Source organism: Nuphar pumila, chromosome 13 (assembly GCF_984573655.1).
Source record: "Nuphar pumila chromosome 13, dmNupPumi1.hap1.1, whole genome shotgun sequence".
Taxonomy (NCBI): domain Eukaryota; kingdom Viridiplantae; phylum Streptophyta; class Magnoliopsida; order Nymphaeales; family Nymphaeaceae; genus Nuphar; species Nuphar pumila.
Genome location: NC_143261.1, coordinates 53,472,575 through 53,496,697, shown reverse-complemented (window position 1 = coordinate 53,496,697; position 24,123 = coordinate 53,472,575). Strand labels below are relative to the sequence as shown.

The 24,123-nt window shown below is 38.7% G+C and overlaps 2 protein-coding genes and 1 pseudogene across 2 annotated transcripts; all 3 read right to left on the bottom strand.

Moving 5' to 3' along the window:
- Positions 1 to 1,949: 1,949 nt before the first annotated feature.
- On the bottom strand, positions 1,950 to 6,425 carry LOC149818414 (putative L-type lectin-domain containing receptor kinase S.7; annotated as a pseudogene).
- Positions 6,426 to 6,681: 256 nt separating this feature from the next.
- LOC149818413 (uncharacterized) lies at positions 6,682 to 14,354 on the bottom strand. The gene is made up of 7 exons (XM_089986210.1): positions 12,855 to 14,354; positions 11,111 to 12,596; positions 10,620 to 10,960; positions 10,323 to 10,517; positions 7,911 to 8,074; positions 7,702 to 7,793; positions 6,682 to 6,900 (listed from the first exon to the last, which is right to left on the bottom strand). Exons 1-7 carry the CDS (start codon positions 14,352 to 14,354, stop codon positions 6,767 to 6,769), a joined length of 3,912 nt encoding a protein of 1,303 aa, XP_089842336.1. The 3' UTR covers positions 6,682 to 6,766.
- On the bottom strand, positions 13,833 to 16,588 carry LOC149818412 (uncharacterized). The gene is made up of 2 exons (XM_089985452.1): positions 16,266 to 16,588; positions 13,833 to 15,298 (listed from the first exon to the last, which is right to left on the bottom strand). Exons 1-2 carry the CDS (start codon positions 16,459 to 16,461, stop codon positions 14,463 to 14,465), a joined length of 1,032 nt encoding a protein of 343 aa, XP_089841578.1. The 5' UTR covers positions 16,462 to 16,588; the 3' UTR covers positions 13,833 to 14,462.
- Between the last annotated feature and the right edge of the window lie 7,535 nt (positions 16,589 to 24,123).

Sequence of the window (24,123 nt, the reverse complement as noted above, 5' to 3'; positions counted from 1 at the left end):
TTCTTTTGCAACCCTCATGCACAATTATGAATTGTGTGACACTCGCAAAAATTCCTTGTGAATTTTGTTAAGAGTTTCACGTTGGTGGTTGCAAACGTCTACTTTTGATGCAGAATTCATGAAAAATTTATGGAATTCACAGACTTTCATATGCTCTCAACTTTAAGTGAAGCAAGATTTCGTTTTAGCACATATATATATAATATATATATATATATAAAGCGTTTAGAGTGTGAATTTCGTCAAGAGTTTTGCTTTGGTGGTTGCAAAATTCTTGAAATATTTGCGAACTTTTTGAAAGATTTGTAGAATCACGAAGTTTTGTATGAGGTGATGTAAATTTCCTTTTCAACGTGAATTTTGCAAGCATTAAAAGCAACATTTTATTTCTTAAAACCTTTTATGGCATAACCTAAGGGTCTTTTGGTTTCCAAACCTTTTCCTCCCTGGCAAATTTTTTGGCCTATTTCAACTAATCCTTCAAGTTTTGGTAAAGTTGTTTTTCACAGGTCAAATGCAAAAGTATCAAGCTTCACACACATTGCACCAGGAAAAAAAACCTTTCCAATTCATAAGATACAACAAATGTTGAACACGAATCCTGACATACATTTGCAGTGAATTCAAAACTGCCAGGTTAACTCCCTTCCCTGAAATACATTTTAGGAATTACGAGAACACAATGGGATGAATTCAATTGTGAAGGGCTCACTTCTGGAATGAATAGAAAAAAAAAATTTCTTTGAATATACAATTCGGGTTGGAAAAACTTCAGGAACAAAAACTACAAGTACAGGAGATGCGCACTTTTTTATGATCTAAAGATGAAGATGGTAGCTTATAGAACTTGTATGATCTTGATCTCCCCATATTGAATCTGAATTCTTACTACTATTATTCCTGCACCTCTCTGTCAACTGAGTGCCTTCCTGCATTAGAAAGATTTCATAAACTTGATGGTACAATTAATCAGAAAATGCTGCTGGAATGAAATGCTGGAGCTTGGGAGAGCTCAAGTTCATGTCATATGGGAAACGGAAATCAGGGCAAATTAACCAAACAGAGTCAAACAGGTGTATGATGTAGGAAACGTTTAAACAATTAAAATAACAAACTATATAAGCACAAACACATTTATATGTTCCTAAATGGATATATAGTTTTATAATGAAGAAAGCACTCTATTCAAACAGACATAAAATGAGGCAAATAGGCAATATTGCAGTACTTCACATTTTGTCATTTCAGAAATAAGCAATGGCGCAATGCCATTGTCAATATGGTAGTTGCTTTGGTTGACTAAAACACATGATCTTGCTTAAGTTTATTCAATTGAATGCAGAGTGCACGTACAATACCGGAGTTTGCTATACTCTAAGCAAATAGTATTCCAGGTTACAGGAAAAAATACAAAAGTAAAAAAGCTGATGTAATAAAAAGAGTTCTTTCTCAAAGAAGTCAAACTGAGACTCTTGTCACAAATTTGAAAGATCAATAGCTATAACATTCTCTAATCTATCTTTTAAGGTTTTAAGCTCATAAGTCAATATAATTACAGCTTGAGTGGCAGCAGCTTGCTAGCACCGGATTGTGCAAAGTCATAAGTTTGAGCAAATTGGACATCATAATAACAGCTCACGATAGTACCCATTTTGGGAACGTTCAGTGCCAAAGTCACTGAATGGGTAAGTAAAATAAAAGAAGCATTTTCTCTAAAAGATTGATTTGAACAAACAAAATGGCAGTTCAATGTCTCACATAAAAAATCAATAACTGTGGCATCATGAAAACATGATCAAAGTGTTTAAAATCTTTCTCACCAACTAAGTGAAAAAGGTAATTGAACAACATAGAGAAGAACGAAAAGTCCTTAGAGAAAAGGAACTATCATCCACCTCAGGGAAACGAGGAATATCCAAAGTCAATCTCCTGTGGTGCATGCGAAGGGTTCAACACTGCACTATTTTCATTGTCAGATAAGATTTCCTGAATGCTTAAAGGCAGGTTATAGGAAAAGCTCACGACGGGCTTGACAGCCGGCAAAGCAGGAACCAGCTCTTCTCCATTGAGAATCTGCAGGACTTTTCTTATCGCCGGCCTCTCTACGTGATTAGGATGGGTGCAACTCAGGCCCAGCAGCAGCATTCTCCTCATCTGCTCCTGATTGAATTCACCCTTCAGCCTCGGATCTGGGGCTTCCAGGAGCCTGCCTTCACCATACAATTCCTACACCCAATCAACCAGATTACTGACCCCACTTTCGGGTTTCTTTTCTATAGGCCTCCTGCCACAAGAAATTTCAAGTACTACCATCCCATAGCTGAAAACATTTGTTTTCTCTGTTGCTTTTCCATACTGAAGATATTCAGGAGCAAGGTAACCCATGGTTCCTGCTGTAAGAGTGGAGTCCGGGCTCTTATCGTGTTCAACGATCTTAGCCAGCCCGAAATCACCCAATCTCGGATCGAAATTTGCATCCAGCATTATGTTACTGGTTTTCACATCTCTGTGAATAATTTGTTTCTCGCATTCGTGGTGAAGATAGTTCAAAGCAGATGCTGTGCCAACTGCTATATTGTATCTCTGTGACCAATTCAACACTGATGACTCATCTTCTTTGTAAAGGACATTGTCAAGGCTTCCATTGGCCATGAATTCATATACAAGAAACAATTCACCCTTCTCACAGCACCAACCTTCAAACTGCACAAGATTTCTGTGTCTCAGGCAGACTATAACAAAAAGCTCTGCCACGAACTCATTTATACCCTGATTAGCATGTTTTGATCTCTTCACATCAACAATGAGTCCAGAGCCGGGAAGAACATCTCGGTAAACGGTACCTGAATCTCCCTGTCCCACCACATTGCCCTTATGGAACCCTCTTGTTGCAGTTCTGATCTCTCTGTAACTGAAATTCCTTGGACCTTTCAGCATTTCTTGTTTGAAATTGTTCTCAGGCCTTGCGACCTCCATCTCCTCACAATAACCCAGCTGACAAATCCCATGATCAAGCACATAAAAATTGATCCCGAGATCTCAAGACCAAGAACCAGTTTTCTACTCCAGCATTGTTGATTCTGGCATCTGGGCTGAAAAAAACTCAGCACAGGCTTGTCCTCCGGCCCCGTTGTTACGCTGTGAGGAAGCGGCAATGGCCTCGACTGAAGCCCAATTGTCTGGAAGCTCCATTCCTCAATCGTGTGGAGCTCAGTGCTCCCCTCCGTCGAACCCGAAAACCCCACATGCATAAACTCCTGAAAATGCTTCGACAGATCGACATCCACCGAAAATTGGGGCTTCCGAGGCCTGAAACTCGTGTAGCTCATCCAGACCATGAGCTTACTCAGATCATTCCTGTACTCAATCCAAGCTGTGATCGAATTCCCGCTCTTCAAATCGATCCCCACATGGCCGGCATCGATCGTTCGGATCGACGAGAGATTTCCAACATCCAATCCAACATGATTGGCATTCGGATCGCCTAATTCGGCGTCCAAGAACGTATCGAATTCGACTGCGATGAACTCATTGTCATCTGCAGAGCTGGAATTCACAAGGCCCAGGAACCTTCCGGGGCTCCCGAGCGTCTGATTGTCCGGCGACAAGAAAAACGCGAATCCGTCTCCGAACGAGCCGGGATTGACGTTGGCGATGGAGAAGGCAAATCTTGATAGGAAAGAAACAGAGGAATTCGATGCAGGGGTCGAAGAATCTGACGGGGGAGTTGTAAAGAACGCTACCTGAGCTCTAAGCCAGGACATTGATGTCTTGGATGAGTCCGATGGTGCCGTTCCGAAGGTAGGCATCGCCGAGAAGGGTGAGATTCAGAAGGGTGAAGGTGGGGAAATCGAATCTTGTGTTGTCTGCAAATGAAGGGGATAAAAGAAAGATGAGAGAGAAAAGAAAGAAGGGAAGCAAGAGATTTGTCTCAGGAGATTTCATGGCAGAAAATAGAAATCAGTAGAGAGAGACATGAATGGTTTCGCTCAGATTTTAGAGAGAAGAAGAAGAAGACGACGACGACGACGACTTCAGTGGATGAGAATTTGAAAAAAAGGGTTTAAACGGTTAGAAACAAGGAGCCGGGGTCGGTGGCCTTTCGAATAAGGTGAAATTACGATAACAGCCCTGTTTCTTTTCTTTGAAGACATGATCAATTTTCTTGGATACCTTTTCAACGTTTTGTTTACGTGATTCGGTGTAAAACTGGGTTGTGTGAACTGACACAACTCGAATGGAGGGACACGATTCGCCCGGTCTAATTAAATGTGATTATAATCGGATGCGGATATGTTTTGATATTTTGTTACCAAATCTGACGGATACCCAAATTTGATGGATATCCGGATTCGGTTACTTGTAATTAACAAGGTATGATATGAGCTTTTCACCATCCAGATCCATTTATCCAACATTGGTCGGTTTAATCTGTATTAATCACATCGAACCCGAATCCAAACTGTTTACATTCCTAGTTCCGATGAATGCTATGTTTGGAAATTGGATTCACTCATTTATTAACAAAACTTATGTTTGGTTGCATTCAAATGTGATTTAAAATCCCATGCAAATGAGAGAACCAATTTCATTTGCATGACTAACCAAACATGTGATTTGAACTCTCATGCAAATAAAAAAAAGAAATGTGTTTTGAAATTATATCTAAAGTAACTCTCATGTGATCCAAATCACATGGTGGAATATGTGATTTGAAATCATGACTTCAAATCACATTTGATTTCAAATCATGTGGTTCCAAATTCATTTCACTCACTTGCGAGTTCATTGACATAAAAACTCCAGGCGTCCCTTGCCTGCCCACCCACCAGAGAGTACACCTCACTTTGGTTTGTGGGAAAGGGAAGGTACCAGTTTGTTTCGAACTCTTGCCGTCCTTTCAACTTGGTGATTTTAAAAATTGCCCCTGAGATGTGTGGAGCCCTTGTGGGAAAATTTTGGATAAGTTAGGATATGAAAATTTGAAGAATAATGTAACATCCTAACTTGCCTTGCTCTAAGGATTGTTGGGTTGATCAAATCATAGTCACAAATATGGGCAATATTTTGAAAATGTTGTGACTATATCTAGGGTCAAATCAACAGCTAAAATTTGCAAAACCTACATCCTGGATCGGACCCATTTGCATCCCTAACTACATTGTGGCATTTTAAAGAAAAAAAACTGAATGCCAGACCCAGTCCGGTCAAAGCCTTGTGAAAAGACCCGGGCTAGCTTGGTCAACGCCTTGAGTTTATCACAATAATTTCAAATTCTGATATTATACATAAAAAATGTGATAATTTCAGAATAACACTTCCAAAATATCAGAATTTCAAAACACCTTTTGTAATGCTTTTATATTACTTTTATACTAGACCGATACGTTTCCTCGCCGATATTTTCCCGATAACGAGAATCTTGACTATGGTGAACAGCACCATCCTGGTCTAGGGATGGCAGTGGACCAGGGCAGGGGCGGGGGACAAGGTCTCCACCCCCGCCCCGTTTCAAAATCCAAACCTTCATCCCCGCACGGGGATGTATTTTAACCTCCACCCCTGCCTCCATCCCCGTTTCATGTCCTCCATCCCCAGTCCAAACAGGGGCAAGGCGGGATCCCGTTTCCCCTTAGTCTATAGTCATCCCTTAAAGGATTGGGGATGGGGGCAGGAAAAAGCGTAAGTCCATCCCCACCTCCATCCCCGCACGGGGATAGATTTTAACCTTCATCCCCACCTCCATCCCTGTTTCATGCCCTTCATCCCGGGTCCAAACGGGGCGAGGTGGGGCGGAGCCCCATTGTCCCCCGGTCCACTGCCATCCCTATCCGGGTCCAGAACCGTAGGGATATTTTCGTCATCTAAAAAGAGGGGCAATGAAACCAACAATGAAGGGACCGTAATGCACGTGCAGTCAAACTATGAGTCAAGATTGATGACATCACCCATTCACGAATCTCCGGCGATCATACGGCTCACATATCATGGTCACCAGTATGCCATCAAAAAATGATGAAATAAAAAAAATGCAATGTTTTCAAAATAACATTAGTTTGTGATATATCGATTTTATCATGATATTAGCACAATTTTAGTTTTTTATTGAATTACAATTTTATTTTAAAAACAAAAAATTCTTGGAAAATCTCAGGAAAATATCAGTATATATAAATATATAAAATAAATAAATTATATATAATAAAGTCTCTCTCTCTCTTCCCCAAATGTCTCAATCCAACAAGTGAATGAACCACCATTGACAAGAGTCCTTATCTTCAGACTGCTGAACATTCTCCTCCAGGCAGAATACGCTCCTTGTCTGAGTGACTTCTTCTGTTATAGAACTGATAAGTGCCACCAAAAACTAACGACATGAAGAAAACTGGCATTAGTACCAGCATGGGCCTACCAAGAAGCATCATGCTCACAATCTCCACCCAGTAACTGAAGCAGATATTCACTACCAGCATAGATTTTAAAAATCCGTAGTGTGGATCTTATGAATTATCTGATCTCAACAGAGAACAGCATTATCCTATCCATTCATTGTCATGTGAATTTTTAGGACATGTAATTTGCAGTTTTCCTCAACAAAAGAAAAAAATAAAGAATGGAGACGAGCAAATTTTGCTAAAGATCTTAGAAAGATCCCTTCATAACATTATGAAGGGTTGGCTATACAACCAACAGCATGTGCTCCTATTCAATGATAATGACATGACAGTAGTTTCAGTGCATGAAACTATCAGTCAGTGGGGCAGATTTACAATTTTATGAATCCCATTTCAAGTTTATACTGATTTTCTTCTTGCTGAGTGAAACTATCATTCAACCAACAACCACTTTCGCTGCGTCCATTTCGATCATGATGCCTGCTGAAGGAACTGCTTCCAAGAACTGCAAAAATATTGAAAAAAAATCCAATGATTTTTCCTTATAACCAACTCATCAAAAAGGTAGAAAAATTATGATGTGACAGAACATGATCAGGCCACAGGACCTTGACAACAAATCCTGGAGGCAAAGCTTCTTGTCTGCATTGCAGACCACATTAAATTGCTGAGGATGATGATCGAAATGTTGACAGTAGTGTTAAATAATGAAAAGATGCTCACACATCAGTGTGGTATATGGATGTTGAAGCAACTGAAGAATGATTTATGATGTGGGTTTTTTTTCTTGTAGGGGAAAACTGCCTCACTCACCCAAATGCATAGGCATAATAAAACACTAAGGTCCCCTTGCCCACCAGGGAGTACACCCAGCTTCAACCTCATAGCAAGGGACATACGCACCCATGGGATTCAAACATGTGATGTCCCGTCAACTTGGGGACATTCCTGAGTCGCCCCTACCAGATGAGAGAGCCCTCATGAGCCTATGGTATGCAGGATTCATAACTGATGATCCATCCATTTTGAGATCCTGCAACTTGCACTATATATGCTTAGAGTTATTTTGTTTTCATTTTAAGATTGAAGAATTTTTGAAAACTATAGCTTGGAAGAGACTGCAGCAATTTCCATCTAAGAAACTTGATGTGATCCGACTTAGAATTGTGATTTGCTCTGGAGCCAGTAACACTAGGTGTCCACCAAGTTGGCCTGAATTAACTGAGAGTTACAGTTCTTGCTTTGGCATTTAGTAATCTTTGAGATAGAAACAATCCAATGCCATGAAAACAAGACTAACACTCACCTTCGCTTAGATTGCAGCCTTTTATGCTAGGGAAAATCCCATCTGGGTCAACATGTTGCTGCCTAGATAAAATTGGGATCAAATTCTCTTTCCTGTAAGAACATCAAGTTGCTACTCTGTCAAATTAAGGAATTCAACCTGAAAAAGGAAAAATTCAAAGATGCTAAGCAAAACATGTTTTGGGCAAAAGGTGTTGCTACACTCTTTACCTAGCCCAAAGAGGTAGAAATTTCCTTTGAGCCACATCATCTTCTTCTTCCTCATCATCTGATCCTCTATATGGAGATATCTCATATTGTAACTCTTCACTTTCTTCAATGCCTGAAGAACCACCCTTGTCTAAACTTGCTAGGCTGTTTGAGATGCTGGCTACCTGTAAAAAGTGATGCCGAGGAAATTTTAGTAAAAATACATAAATTGGTTAGTTTCACAATAAAAAAAGGAGAAAAGTTAACTGCCCAAGCCAACATTCACATATACAATTACCATTCAGTGTATGAAAATATAATAACAGCTTGCATATTCATGAATGGTCATCCGTGCAGAACAAGAATGTTTGTGCTGCATCCATTTTCGGTTTTAACCTTTTAAAGATGGGAGCCTTTGGCCCACTAACATCATTGAAATGGAAAAGTTCATAGACAGTTGTGCTTTCATTTTTTTCTTGTTTAACTACACATTAGCAGAAATTATGAATCATGTCCATGACGGCATGCAAAAATGCAGCACAAAAACCAGTTGGTGGTGGATTTTGTGGTTGCTATTCATGCAAAATAATGCAACTATATTTGGTCTATAGTAAAGTATTTAATTATCCCCTAAATCTGAATAAAAATTTCTTAGTACCATAAAAGCAGTGTAGGATCCCAGTGACTGAGAGCAAGACCAAGTGAACAGAAAGTTGAGAAACATGGTTCCTTTGAACCAACAAACATGGCTTAACTAACTATGTTGGGTAGAGTTCTGATATCATCAAAGTTATGAAAAACAGCCTCTGTTAAGGCAATGATAATTGCTTCATGCCAGAAGAGAAAAATTAGAAGATTTTTTTTGTCTTTCATAAACGGATGTGTGACGTTCGTTATGATAGCATAGAAGTGAGCATTAAAATGAATACCATTATATTTTTGTGGATGAACATTCGTTTTAGCCTTTCTGAGGAATGCTAATAAAAGTGTGTGCCAATCTGTCAGAAGACATGGACTCTCACCAATTCAATCATTAGAAATATGTAATGACAATTTCCAACTCATTTGATTATTTTCAGTGCATTTGTACGAGTCTATTTGGTATTCTTGACGGAATGCCACTAAGGTTATCTAAATGCACGTAGTCTTGGCATATAGTAATGGACGCCATTTAGTAAAAAATGGGAAGATTATCTACAGAGATCCATGTTTTGTCCATTATCCCCAAAAGAGTCGTCCAACCTTGTGAAAACAGACCCTTAAGGCCTAAGCTTTTCAAAAGATATACAGGACCTAAAGTCGATTTTCATGATCATTACAAAAGGAAACTGCTAAGATGCATGTAAAATGCCTACCCAGCTTTCTTTGCCAGACATCTTTATTTTTATGTTACCCTGAAGTTATTTCAAAAAGATAGCCTCATGAAAAATGAGATAAATGATTCCTATTTTATGTGGGGGAGGGAGCAGCCAGAAAAGCTTCTAATCAGGGGGGGCACTAGAGCATTCTTTCCAATGAGATGTGAGTTTAGTGTGTCAAGTCAAGATGCCACCTCATCCCAAAGGGTTGCAGCTGGTTGTAGTTGACAATGAAAAGGTGGCAAGCAGGAAAGAAAAGAGGGTGGTGATAGTGGTCGTTGAGAATGACAACATTCAATGAGAAGAAGTCACTTGAGTCATCCATGTACTTGCAGGTAGAGGAAGGAATGACATCTAAATTGAGTGGGTATTAGGGATGCACAACGAGCCAAGCTAGCTCGGGCTCGAACTCATTTAAAAAATAAATTAGCCCAGCTTGAACAAGGTTTCAGGCTCGGAACACATAAATGAGCCGAGCTTCAACTAGCAGTCCAGCTCGAATAAGCTCGATTAGGCTCAGTTCATATAGTTATATAAAAAATTAGATTTATATATCTATAAATTTTGTTCACATTCTTAACACAAATATGTGTCTTACCTTAGTGGACAACTCATTTGTCATCTTTGGTAGCGACATGAGTTCAAATCTCACTGTTTGCATCTCTTTCAAAATAACATTTTCCACAAGTTTCAAAAAATTTAAAAACATTTTTAAATTAAAGGTTTTCAGCTCGAGCCTAGTCGAGCCATGCTTGAGCTTGATTCGAGCGGATCCCGAACCTGGTTGTTCAAGCTTGGCTCAAGCTCGAGCCGAGCTTGAACAACATGTTTTCCTTCACGAGCCGAGCCAGCCCAAGCTCAGCTCGAACCCGGTTCATGTGCATCCCTAATGGGTACTATAGAACTATATAGGAAAGGCAATTGGGTAATATTTATTTTAGAAGGAAAAAGAATAATTTTGGGTTGGTATAGGAAGGCAATTTAGTAAATTCATTATGACTCATGGTTGACAAACAAATTATTTAAACATTTAAAATCAACAGAAGGAAACATGCTGAAAATCTTGGGATGCTACCTTTCCATAACCAATGTGAATGTCAACAGTTTCACATTCTCCACGGACAGTATCAGATGGTCTAGCATCATTAGCACCTGTTTTCCCTGTTTCTGAATATGTCATTTGCATTTGCCTACTTCCTTCTTGTCCTTTCTCTATTTTCTGCCTTTTTGCCTCCTTTCCTAGCTCTTTGCTGTTGTATACATCTTTATCCTATAGCAAATAAACAGGATAATGGTGATCAGATTACCTAAAAATATTATTCAATTACTTCAAAACACTTTCATGTCAAAAATTGAAATAGCTTAGCATTACTCTGCGCCTAAGTTTTTTCTCCTCTTTCTCAGCCCGCAATTTCTCCTCATGTAACCTAAGCTTCTTGCGTGATTCTTCAATTAATTTCCGCTTCCTTTCCTTCTCTTTTTTCTCTTCTTCTTCCCTCTGCTGGCGCCTTGCTAGATCAGCCAACTTTTTCTGTCTTTTCTCCTCTTCCCTTTTTCTCTGTTCTTCTATTTGTTTAAGATTTTCCCGCATCACCTTTTCTCTCTCAATCTTGGCAGCTTCTTTCCGCATTTTCCTTTCATTCCCTTTTTGTTCTTCAAGGCATTTTGCAGCTTCAGCAGCCTCCAAGGCCTTTACTTTTATGTCTCTCTTGGCTGCAAGTGAAAACAGTGTCAAGCAGGTAACATAGTAGACTATGTGCTTGTCTTTGCATATAATGTAGAAACACTTCAAATCACAGGGAAGTATAATTAATTAAAATTGTGTTGCAACACTGATTACACAAATATTGAAGGAAAAATTACCTGGAACTGGCTTCTTTTGTTGAATAAGAGGGATGAAAGATGAAATGTTTGACACAATATTGTTGGGCTTCCTGTCCTTTCCAATGAAGGCCTGGCTTCCTTTCCCCCTTCCCACATTCCCTGACAATTTTGGCTTACTTGGCCTCTTATTAGGAAAGCGAGAAGCCTTCTCAGATCTGTTAGAACAAAGAGAAGGATCACGGTTTTCTTTGTCATCAATGCTAAAGTTTTGAACACCAACATCTTTTTCAACAAAAGCTACTTTCATATTAACTGAATTTCCACTGTTTCTGTCGAAGAACTCCTGATCAGCGGCATTAACATCAGATGAGTCATAGCGTGACATCACGGCATCTGCAAGTGCTTTGTGGTCATCTGGCATCTTTATCCCAAAGCAGATTCGCTTCTGAGATGTTTCAGAAATATCATCTACATCTACATGTCCATTTTCTTCATTTATATTAGTCTCTTCCTCAATACGGAAACAGGTGAGTTCTGGGTTTTTAAGAAGTTGCTTCCCTGAACTGCTACCATTAGATTTCAAGAGAGTTCTCTCTGAAAATTTTCCAGTAGCAGGGGTAGAAGCAGAAGGGCTCCTCATACCCCTCCCAAGTTTACCATCTGAAAGAAAGGTAGGGTCAGAATAAGACCCCCTCAAGAAAGAATCATTCATCAATTCCAAACCCATATTGCTGCATATGTCATGGAAGCTGCCATCTTCACCTGGCCCAATCACAAGAGGCTTAGGGTCTTCACAAACAGAAAGAAGTGAACCCCTCAAATCCACGTGTTCCAGGAGTCCATTAGGTAGAGAATGGTAGATGTCTGGAGTTGAATAGAACTTATAATTTGTAGAAGCATTTGGCAGTGGTGTTAGAAAAGAGGTTAACTTGCATGTCTGAAGGTTGCCAACACCAGTTTTCTTAAAACTCGAAAAATCCAAGTAATTATACAACTTACCATCTCCCACCACTGGTGGTTGTCCATCGATCACTGGGGCACCCATACTGAATCCTTCAAACATTGGCAATGATTCGTGAACACTGACTGAAGATGAACGTGTACCAGAATAATCAAGACGATCATGAAAAGAGGTCTGAATTGAATAACATGATGGCGAACCAAATTCTTTCTCTTGAGAATGGGAATGGCACTTTTTTTCATCCAAATATCTTTCAGCATCACTGATCTGATGCATTTCAGGCCGAAGAACATTTCCCTTTTCCACAACAGAACAACCCACACTCATAGTTTCAGTTGTAGCCCCATCAAGCTGGAGCAGACCATCTTTCAGAACTAAGCGCTTGCCATTACTAAGAACAGTCCCAGAATGTTTTCCTGATTCTTCCTTATTCATTAAGAGAAGATCAGAAGTTCCATCCACTTGCGCTTTGATTTGAAAACTATGAGATGAATCTAAAAAAGTTAGCTTGAATACTGAAGGTGATTCTGCGGGTTGATCTTTCTCCTTTAAATTATGTTCACCCTGTGAAGCACATACACATCACAGTTCATCTGAGCTGCTTAAATATTAATGCCTTAATTGAAGAAATGATTTTCTGTTCCACACAAAACAATAAGCATGAACATCACATGTATTGACAAGTCACACAAATTCTATATCCAACAATTTCAGCTGCAAAAGAATGTTCTGTGCTTCTTTCTAATAATTTAAAATTTAAACAAATTTTAGATTCTGAAAGATCATAAACATGGTAGAAAAAAAAGGAAACAAATATCTTACCTCTTGAACAGAAATCATCGTGTAGGTTGCTTGCAACAAAGGCAAAAATTCAAGTCCACCTATCTCAGATGGCTCCACAGACAGAGAGATTTTAACATCATCAAACCCAGCACCCAAATTTGAATGCTCAGACAGCACTTGAGTAGATTCACAATTATGAGTTTCTTCTATGGCTTCTGAAATACCTGTTGCAGATCCAGCATTGTCTTTTTGAATCTGCAGGCTGTCCCTCATCATTGTTTGCGGAGTAATAGCTCTAGGCTTCAGTTGGTTATCACTATCCCATTGCAACCTGTACGCAGGCCATGACATATCATAACCATTACCCATGTTTTTGCTATCCAAGGTAGAAACTGAGACATTCTGCGCAGAATGACGTGGCTTGCTTCCATTATGGTGACCAGTTATATGGGATGGATCAACATTTCTTTGATGAATTAAAGGATGACTTCGGAGGAAGTAACAAGCCTTACTTCCTCTCCTGCAATGCTTGGGTGATAAATTCAACATCAAAGAATTCTCATCTACGGTATCACACAAGGCATCTCTCTTGATTTCTTGCTCCAAATCCTTAACAGAAGAATCATCTTCTCTGATCTGGACAACCTCAGAATCCACAAACTCATTCACTTTCTGTAACTTCTTACCCGAAGAGGAAACTCCATGTTTCTGGTTATCAACTGAAGAATCATAACCAATGGCCTCTATCTGAACTATTGTGTTATTTTGTAATTGTTTCACAGCTGAAGAAATTGCTTCTCTATGTGTATTTCCTCCTCCATTGATTAAACAAGCTGACATTGACCGTGTAATCCTCCTTTGGGTGACAAGAGAGGTATCCCATTCCCTGGTCTGGACATTTGCTGGATCTGCTGACTTTGTTACCTCCAGTAACTCTTTGCATGATGAAAAATCAGCAAATTTCTCCACAAACTCATTAACTTTCTGTAACTTCTTACCCGAAGAGGAAACTCCATGTTTCTGGTTATCAACTGAAGAATCATGACCAATGGCTTCTATCTGAACTATTGTGTTATTTTGTAATTGTTTCATAGCTGAAGAAACTGCTTCTCTCTGTGTATTTCCTCCTTCATTGATTAAGCAAGCTGACATTGACCGTGTAATCCTCCTTTGGGTGACAAGAGAGGTATCTCGTTCCCTGGTCTGGACATTTTCTGAATCTGCTGACTTTGTTACCTCCAGTAACTGTTTGCAAGATGAAAAATCAGCAAATTTCTGGTCAACTTCAGCACTATCACCACTAATGACTTCTGTTTGCACCACTGTTTTGTTTTGCATGTGTTTCAGAGCTGAATTGACTGATTTTCTTTGAGTAACTTCACTAACTTCTCCATCATTTAGTGAACGACACAACATTGACTGTGTCGCCGCTTGTTGAAGGACAAAGTTATTATGTCTTTCTCTGACCTGGACATTTGATGAATCGACCAACCCCCCTACCTTAGCTAACTGCTTACCTGAAGATAAAGCCTCACACATCAGATTACCTTCTGAAGTATCTGTAACAGTAACCCCAATTTGAACTGTATTATGTTGTGACTGCTCTGGAGCAGATGCAACTGTTTCTTTTTGGGTCTTGTCAGAAAATTATTCCATGTTTGATGAATGAGCTGATTTGGACTGTGTGTTCTTCATTTTCTTCAGAAACCCACTTTCAGGGCTTTGCTCGTCTAAATCAGAACATATTTCCTTCACACTGCATTCTTCCAAATCATCGAACATCAGCTCTTTGGGATGAATTGTTGAAGCATTTCCATGAATGGGTTGCCTTTCTACTGCTTCCACCACTTCAACTGAAGGGAAAACATGAGGTGGAGAAACAGCTCGACCATGCATTTCCTGTGTGAGGTTTAACCCATTCTTCAGAGAATTTCCACATCTGGTTCTCTGATCAACTTTGCACTCCTTGGGGTTCGACGAACACTCTACTTTTTCAGTTCCATAACATTTTTTATGTTTCATCAGATTGATTGAGTCCATGATATGCGACTGCTGAGAAGCAAACTTAGAACATGTAATTCTCCCTATATATTCAATATTTGAAGTAGTTTTCTTCTCATCATTCTGTTTTTTCTTTTCACTATTACGCTTCTCTAATGCCCGTTGCCTTGATCTTGATCGGGTAATTCTCTCTAAGGAGCGATCAGGTGCAACACAAACTTCAAGCGGCATTGCAACAGTATCAAGTGGAGGGTCAGTAATTGGATTAAGGCTGCATATTTCGTTATCATTGGCTTTCTGACAATCTTCTTCCACTACTGTTGATATATTATCTGTAACGAATTCTTTATTAAAATCATGTGTTTCTGTAAAACACATGTTATCTGGCATATTCCTCTGGGTGTAGAAACCAACAGAGGAAGTGGCAGCCCACTTATGAGGAGGGATGAGTAGACCTGGTATCAGATCTCCTTTGCTCACTTCTGCAAAGACAATTGTAAGTTAACAAAATACATGGGCACATACACATGCCCAAAAAAGAAAAAGTACACCAAACAGATACAGTAGAAATCATGGTGCACTGGAGAAGCGAGTCTTTGAAGAGAACCTACAGAAGTAGTTCGAGAAACTTAAGCTTTGATGAAAGCGGGAAATTAACTGAGAAGCTAAAGAATACAAAATAGGGTTTCAGCCATTCAATACCCACGATAGCAAAGATATTATGAGCGATCTTATAAATGTCAAAATTATTCTTCAAAATCATAAATTGAAGTTCTTAGATTTAACCTAACATCTGAAAACAGTTGAATTGAACCGAACGTAATCCTTAGAATCGGAAACGCACCAAAAACATCAATTTGATCTATAAGAAGAAATTTAGCAGGTGTGATAAGAGGAAGGAAAAGAAAAAGGAAGACAATTATGGTAGAAATGGAATATAGAAGTACAACATTGAAACATAATATATATTTCCCAAATTTAACTTATTAGAGACATCCCAAGAGCTGGAACCATAAACCCCTTAACACCAGACAACCAAGTGAAGAAAAGGAAAAGCAAAACAATAGAGCAAAAATAACAGAGACCATTTTCTCCAACTAATCCTAGAACCAAAAAAATGTTCACCATTTCCAATTTCAAATCATCATTTTAGCATCCCAAACACGAAAACGATAAAACTAAATTAAGATTTCGCAATATCCTGAAAAAATTGACAAAAATCCCACCATCATCCATCTATCGTTTAGCAAAATCCCCAAATCCCAAGAAAGTAAAAGTAGGAAAACAAACAAACAAAAACAAAACCCTGACCGTGAAACACAAAATCCCAAAGAAAAACTCCTCTAAAATCCTAAAAACATCCGATTTTCAAGAAAACACAGAAACCCTAACCCTAATTCCCACAAAACCAATTGTAAGAAAAAAAGAAGAAAGCGAGCGATGACATACTCCGGTGACGGCGATCGCCGTTCGCGACGGCGGGCGACGATCTGGTGTCGGAGAGCCACGGCGGGGGGCGGATGCCTAGGAGTAGAAGTGAGGAATGGAGGGCGTGGTCGAAGAGCTGCTGCTGTTCCTTTAGCTGCCTCACGATCCGACTCCTCGTGTCGAAGATCCCCATCAACATCTCTTCGTCACTCGCCATTTCCTTGCCTCTCTCTGCCGCCCTTTCTGTCCCCACCAAAGAAGGAATTCAACGACCCCAAGAAGAAGAGATCTGAGAATTCGATCAAGGATATTCTTGATACAGACAAATGTAAAACCCTAGAGCGAGAAGGAGAGGGAGGGACGCCATGAGAGAGAGAGAGGCATAACGAATACCTCGACCCGATTTTCAAATGTTTGAAATGTCTATTTTGGTGCTGAACTTTTACGATAATGTCCCTACCTTATGGGTGAAAGACAAGTGCAATCGGAAGCTCGGGTATGGGTCGGGTGAGGTATCGGTATGGCTGTCAACGGGTCCGGTTCTTATCGAATACCCGACCCGAACAGAACCTGAATTTTCAGGTATGTGCATAGAAAGTGCCAACCCGAATAATATTTGGGTCGATCTGAACATGGGTCACAAAAAAATTAGCCTGTGACAAGTGATATCAAAGCAAATTGATTTACAGTGACGTTGTCTTGTGCATGAAGCACATTGATGTTTACGAAGTCTGCAATGGTGAAGTAAAGGACGTGAATGTGTTAGGCCTAGTAGGAGGGAGCCTGATATGGGATGAAGGCACAAGCATCCGAGTTATAAATGGAGTTTGAGGATGCTAAGTATGAGGGAAACAAAAATTGAGAGAAATTAGAAGATACAAGCATGATATCAGATAAGGTTGTGGTGCACGCGTATTGCAGAGGGAAAAGCGACAAAGGTGTTATAGGAAGCACCACAAAAGCGAGAAAGTCTTTCGGTTACTATGGCATGATATGCGCATTAGGTCAGCTATGACAAGAAGTGCAAAAGTGTTGAGAGCCTAGCAAGGCAGATCAGGTGTTGAATAATGCATATATGTGTTTCGAGGTAGTAAAAAAACTTTCATATTGATTCAATCATGCATATATGTGTTCTAAGAAAAAATGTATAGAAATTCAATTATGCATATGTGTGTTCTAAGGCAGTAAAACAATTTCATAGTGATGAAAGCATGCTTGTATGTGTTCTAAGGTTGTCAAAAAACTTTCATAGTGATTCAATCATGCATATATGTATTCTAAGATTGTCAAAAAACTTTCATATTGATTTAATCATGCATATATGTGTTCTAAGGTTGTCCAAAAACTTTCATATTGATTCAATCATGCATATATGCATTATAAGACAGTCAAAAAACTTTCATATATGTTAATATCATGCTCATATGTGTTATAAGGCAGTCAAAAAACTTTCATAGCGATTCAATCATGCTCATATGTGTTCTAAGGCAGTCAAAAAACTTTATATGTGATTCAATCATGCATATCATGTTCTAAGGCAGTCAAAAAAATTTATAGTGATTCAATCATGCATATATGTGCTATAAGGCATTAAAAAACTTTCATATATGCTAATATCAGGCTCATATGTGTTCTAAGGTTGTCATAGTGATAAAAGCATGCTTGTATGTGTTCTAAGGTTTCCAAAAACTTTCATAGTGATTCAATCATGCATATATGTGTTATAAGGCACTAAAAAAAATTATAGTGATGAAATCATGCATATATGTGTTCTAAGGTTTTCAAAAAACTTTCATAGTGATTCAATCATGCATATATGTGTTATAAGGCACTAAAAAAATTTTATAGTGATGAAATCATGCATATATGTGTTGTAAAAAACTTTCATAGTGATTCAATCATGCGTATATATGTTATAAGGGTGTCATAAAAATTGTATAGTGAATCAATCATGCATATATGTGTTCTAAAGGTGTCAAAAAATTCATAGTGAGGCAATCATGCATATATGTATTCAATCATGCATATACTAGATTGAAATCTAACAACATGAAATAAATAGCATGAATCTTTATACCTGACGGGCACCGGAGCTCATGTTGAATGCAAATGAAGTTCTCATGTCCCCCAAAAAGTTGCACAACTCATTATAGACAATGTTGGGAATGACTTCATTTAAAAAGTACCGCATTTTATCCTCAAGACGCTGACAAACACCATCCCAAGATATAGCAGGGTCAATCAGACGTTGGGAGTTGATGCTGGCGAGAGAACTCTGAGAGCCATGACTGCAGAAGGCAATGACTGTTGTTGTGTTCATGTTACTCCCAAACATGAACACAGGACCCTTTTTGGGTTCACCGGTTGCAGTCACCCATGCTGCAGGATCAAAATGTGGATGCTAAGTGGAGTCATCGTCATATCGCTCTATCATTTGCTGGTCGTATGACTCGTACAAAGTAATGATTAGAATATAAATTAATAATTAAGAATTACAATATTTATGATAACGTAATTCATAGTAACTTGTATATTATAATGTTTATTAATACAATAAATACATACTGATGTTGCTCTCGCCTTCTCTGATACAAAATCTCTCGTGCTCTTACGTTTATGTGTTTCAACAAACACATCCTTGTAAGGTACAATGACTCCTTTTTCTTCTTTCTATAATGTTAAATGATAAAAAAAATTAATTAATAAGTATGCAACAATACTTACAAATTTGACAATATATATATATATATATATATATATATATATATATATATATATATATATAAATTGATGAATTACCATTTTCTTCTGGTAGCTCCCAAAAGTCCTAGATCCACCTGTGTGTAGATGGGCATCAGGCATCTTCGCTCGATTTCGTGCAGCCTTTGCTGAGTGGTTTCAAAATTAATTGCTTGCCCACTTGTCGCACATGCCCTCTCAATAATCTCTCATGATAGTAGAAGGCACATGACCCTTCCACTGCAGTGGATCATCTATCCCACCAGCTGTTTTTTTTTGCTGCAGTCATCCCACAATATTTTCAGTTCATTAATTAATGACCTTAAATATACATCAAGATTTTAGCTTGGAGAAGTCGGACAAGGGATCAATAGAGACAAAAAAAGATTTCGACACTTCATACACAAGCTTGGAAGAAGGTTGTATGGGGTGACAAATACCGGTCAACACGAGTATGGGGTTGATCTACCCCCAAATGGATTAAATTCATTTGTACATAAATCGAGCCTAACATTTCTCACTCTCATTGCGAAGTTCTGATGAGTACGATCAAAGTGTTTCCAAGCTTCCGCGTCCACAAGATGTGTGATCTTGTCTTCATCATGTCGAACTTTATTTGCATGCCATATTATTTGTTTAGCTGTCCTCAAAGATATATACAGTTGTTGCAATTTAGGGGTGAGAGAGAAGTAGCAGAGTGACTTGTATGACACTTCTTTTGACCTCGTACTACCATTTCTTCTTGTCTTTGGCATGCACCAAGGATGCCCACATGACGGACATGATCTGCTATTTTCTTGATTTTTGAAATACAACACGCAGTGATTTGGACAAACATTTATCTTTTGATACCCCATACCTAAAGCGTTGACCATAACCTTCGCACGGTAGAGATTTTCTGGCAATTTCTCATCTTTGGGCAACATACTCTTCACAATAGAGCACAGACGATCAAAACATGATTGACTCAAATTATACTCTGACTTCAAATTCAGTAGTTGAAGAACTGCATACAAGATAGTGTGATTCTCGCAACCATTCCACAGTGACTCATCAGCATTTCTAAGTAAGTCATAAAATCTACTAGCTGCATCGTTTGTTGCTTCTTCCTCTATCCTAGTTGGTACATCACTAGGTCCCATAGCAGAACCCATTTCTGGTCCTGCGGTATCAAATATCAAATCTACATATGGATTATCATGCACCACATTCATCCGTACATCAAAATTATTTCAAATCACCATAAAGCGCCCAATTCTGATAACCACTAACAAAACCCTTCTTATATAGGTGATGTCTAACGTCATGAGGTTCTGCAATTTGATTGTTCTTACACATCGTGCAGGGGCATCTGATCCGACCGATGAGATCAACTGTACTGACACTTGTCGTTGCGAATTCAATAAAACTGTCAACATCATCCATATATTCATGTGACACCTCATTATCAATTATCCTACGGTACATTCATTCACGGTTTGCAACCATTTTTTTCTATAATGTTACAAATATTATCATCACCAGTTAAAAGAGAATCATAAAAATGCTATGATGAAAAAAATATCTAATTTATTTATTAATTCTTGTTTGGTGATTGTTTGTGAGTAATTTTTTTGTTTCAATTAATACGTATTTTTTTTTTCCTTCTAAACCACAAACATGCTTAACATAAGATACAATTTTATGAACTATTATGTATGCATTGATAATTCAATATTTTCGTGTGTAACACCATCACATCATTTTTATACACATTACAATGATATTTAGAAATATAAAATTACATTCCATAAAATGATAGATTCATTTAAAGCATGTTTTCATGATACAATTTCACATAGAAGGCATAATCAAATAGAAAATAACATTGCAATACATTGTACAATTTTACATGCAAGCATGAATACAGTCACATCAAACATTGCAATACATTCAGATCATTCATATCAAAATAATGTCAAACATGTACCTATAACAAACACACTCCAATATCCTGCTAACTACTACCATGCCTAACATAGAATACGAACACCAAAAATAAGAATATTTCAATTTTCATACAATAAAATCATGCTCAGCATGATCTCCAAACTCCATCAAAACAATCCTAGTTATCCACAACTAAGTGAGTGTGTGAACAAAAAAGTGTTGCATTCAAGAAATTAAATAACATGTGATGCACTTACATCACTTACTTGTCATAGGTATTTACCCTATTTGCACTTTGCTTGTTTATTTTCGCATAGCATTTTAAGCTGTATGTGATGCTTAGCATTAAGCATCACCCATTTTGCTCTCTTACGCATCTGCAATGCACATTACTCTTGCCCACTAGAGACAAAGACACAAGAAAGTACCAGCCCGACAAAGCAAACACAACGGCAGGGGGTGGATCTCCCTGTCGCTATTGCTTAAACAAGGGCAGGGGGTGGGAGCCCCCTGCCGGAAAGTACCAGTGGTAGGGGTGCGGAGCTCCCTGCCGGTCAAGCAAACAGAACGACAAGGTGGGGGATCCCCTGCCGCTGTTGCTTAAACAAGTGCATGGGGGCTTCGCCCCCTACCGAAAAATACCAACTGCAGGGGGGCTCCGCCCCTTGTAGGCGAAACCCCCCACTGTTGAAAAATACCAACGGCAAGGGGCAAGGTTATTAAATGCGCTGAGGCGAAGCGAGGCATTGAGCATGTTATGAAGCGAGGTGTAAGCCTCGAGGCGTTGGAGCGTAAGCTTCATGATCTCCGGGTTCAGATATATATTTGACAATATTATATTGCTAACAAAAGGGTTGTTAGGTCGTCGCCCGGAAGCGACGCGTCACACCGACGCCCAGGTGTGGTGCCAAATAGGCAAGGGTTCCCTCACTTTGTTGGATGGGTGGGGGTAAAGAAGTTAGGCCAAGACCATAAAATTAGGTTAGCCACTTGGAACATAGGATCTTTAACCGGTAAGTTGGTAGAGTTAGTAGATGTTATGTGTAGGAGAAAGATTGATATTTTATGTCTACAAGAGACCAAATGGGTAAGTGAGAAAGCAAAAGTGATAGAACCTTGGGGATATAAGATTTGGTATACAGGAATAAATAGGAATAGGAATGGAGTAGGGATTGTTATGAGTCGTGAGTTTATAGATAATGTAGTTGAGGTCCGTAGGAAGGGTGATAGGATTTTACTTATTAAATTTGTATTAGGTACGAATATTATTAATATTATTAGTGTTTATGCACCTCAAGTAGGTTTAGATGATTCCATTAAGCATCAATTTTGGGAAGATTTAGATGGAGTAGTACAAGGGATATCTTATGAAGAAAGGTTTTTCATCGACGGTGACCTTAATGGGCATGTAGGCATTAGTAGGGATGGATTTGAGAGTATCCATGAAGGCTATGGTATAGGAGAAAGAAACGAAAGTGGAGAAAGGATTTTAGATTTTGGTTTGTCCTATGATATGATCTTAGCAAACACTTGGTTTAGGAAGAGGGAGTCTCACCTAGTAACATTTAAAAGTGGGGTTAATACGAGTCAGATAGATTTTTTCCTACTTAGAAAGAGAGATAGGGGTTGTTGCATCGATTGTAAGGTTATACCGGGAGAAAGTGTAGCTACACAACATAGAGTCTTAATTTTAGATCTTAGAATTAGACAATACCGCAAAAGGGATAGACGTATGATAGATCCTAGAATTAAGTGGTGGGCACTGAAAGAAGCTAAACAATGAATGTTTGTAGAGCGGGTAGTTAAGGAAGTTGATTGGTGTCTCGAGGAGGATTCAGAATCTATGTGGAATAAGATAGCGGGTGGCATGAGAAAGGTGGCTAAGGAGGTATTGGGTGAGTCTAAAGGCGGTGCACCGCTAGGTAAGGATACATTGTGGTGGAACGAGGATGTCAAATTAGCTATTAAGGTTAAAAAAGAGTGTTATAAAAATCTAAGTAAAAATCGTGATAATGAGAATTTGGAGAAGTATATGATAGCAAAGAAGGAAGCTAAAAAAGTAGTTCAGAACGCAAGGGATAAGGTATATAAGGAGGTTTATAACAAGTTGGATACCAAAGAGGGTGAGAAGGATATTTATAGGCTTGCAAAGATGAGAGATAGAAAATCGAGGGATCTGGGTATGGTTAGATGTATCAAAGATGAAACGCAAAGGGTTTTAGTCAAAGATGAGGAGATTAAGGAGAGATGGAAAGATTATTTTGATAAGCTATTTAATGAAAGTCATGCTCAGGATCTTGGAGACTTTTCAATTCCTTTTCATGAGATGAATCGTGACTTCATGCGCAAGATTCAAAAGAACGAAATTGCAGAGGCTATGAAGAAAATGAAATCAAGAAGGGCAGTTGGCCCAGATGGTATACCTATCGAGGTTTGGAAATGCTTGGGAGAGAAATGTTTAGAATGGTTGACAAATCTTTTTAACAAGATTTGGCAGACAAATAAGATGCCTAATGAGTGGAGGAAGAGTACTTTGGTGCCTCTATATAAGAATAAGGGTGATATACAAGATTGCACAAACTATCGTGGTATAAAACTCATGAGTCATACTATGAAACTTTGGGAGAGGGTGATTGAGTCTAGGTTGAGGAAGATTGTCATGATATCGGAGAATCGATTTGGTTTTATGCCTGGAAGATCAACTATGGAAGCTATACATCTTCTTAGACAACTTATTGAGAGAAATAAAGAGAGGAACAAAGATTTGCATATGGTTTTTATCGATTTGGAGAAGGCTTACGATAGAGTACCTAGGGACGTTCTCTGGTGGACAATGATGAAGAAAGGTGTTTCTCTCAAGTACATTAGTATAATTAAAGATGTGTATGAAGGAGTAGTAACCAATGTCCGCACTTGTGGAGGGGTGACAACCAATTTTCCTATAATGGTTGGGTTACATCAAGGATCTGCTTTAAGCCCTTTCCTATTTGCTATAGTGATGGATGAGCTTACGAGATCAATTCAAGAAAATGTGCCGTGGTGTATGTTGTTTGCTGATGATATTGTTTTGATTGATGAGTCTAGAGTTGGGGTTAATGCTAAGTTAGAATTATGGAGACAGACATTGGAAGCAAGAGGTTTTAAGTTGAGTAAGAGTAAGACAAAATACATGGAATGTCGATTTAGTAAGCAACGAAGTAGTGATGGGAGT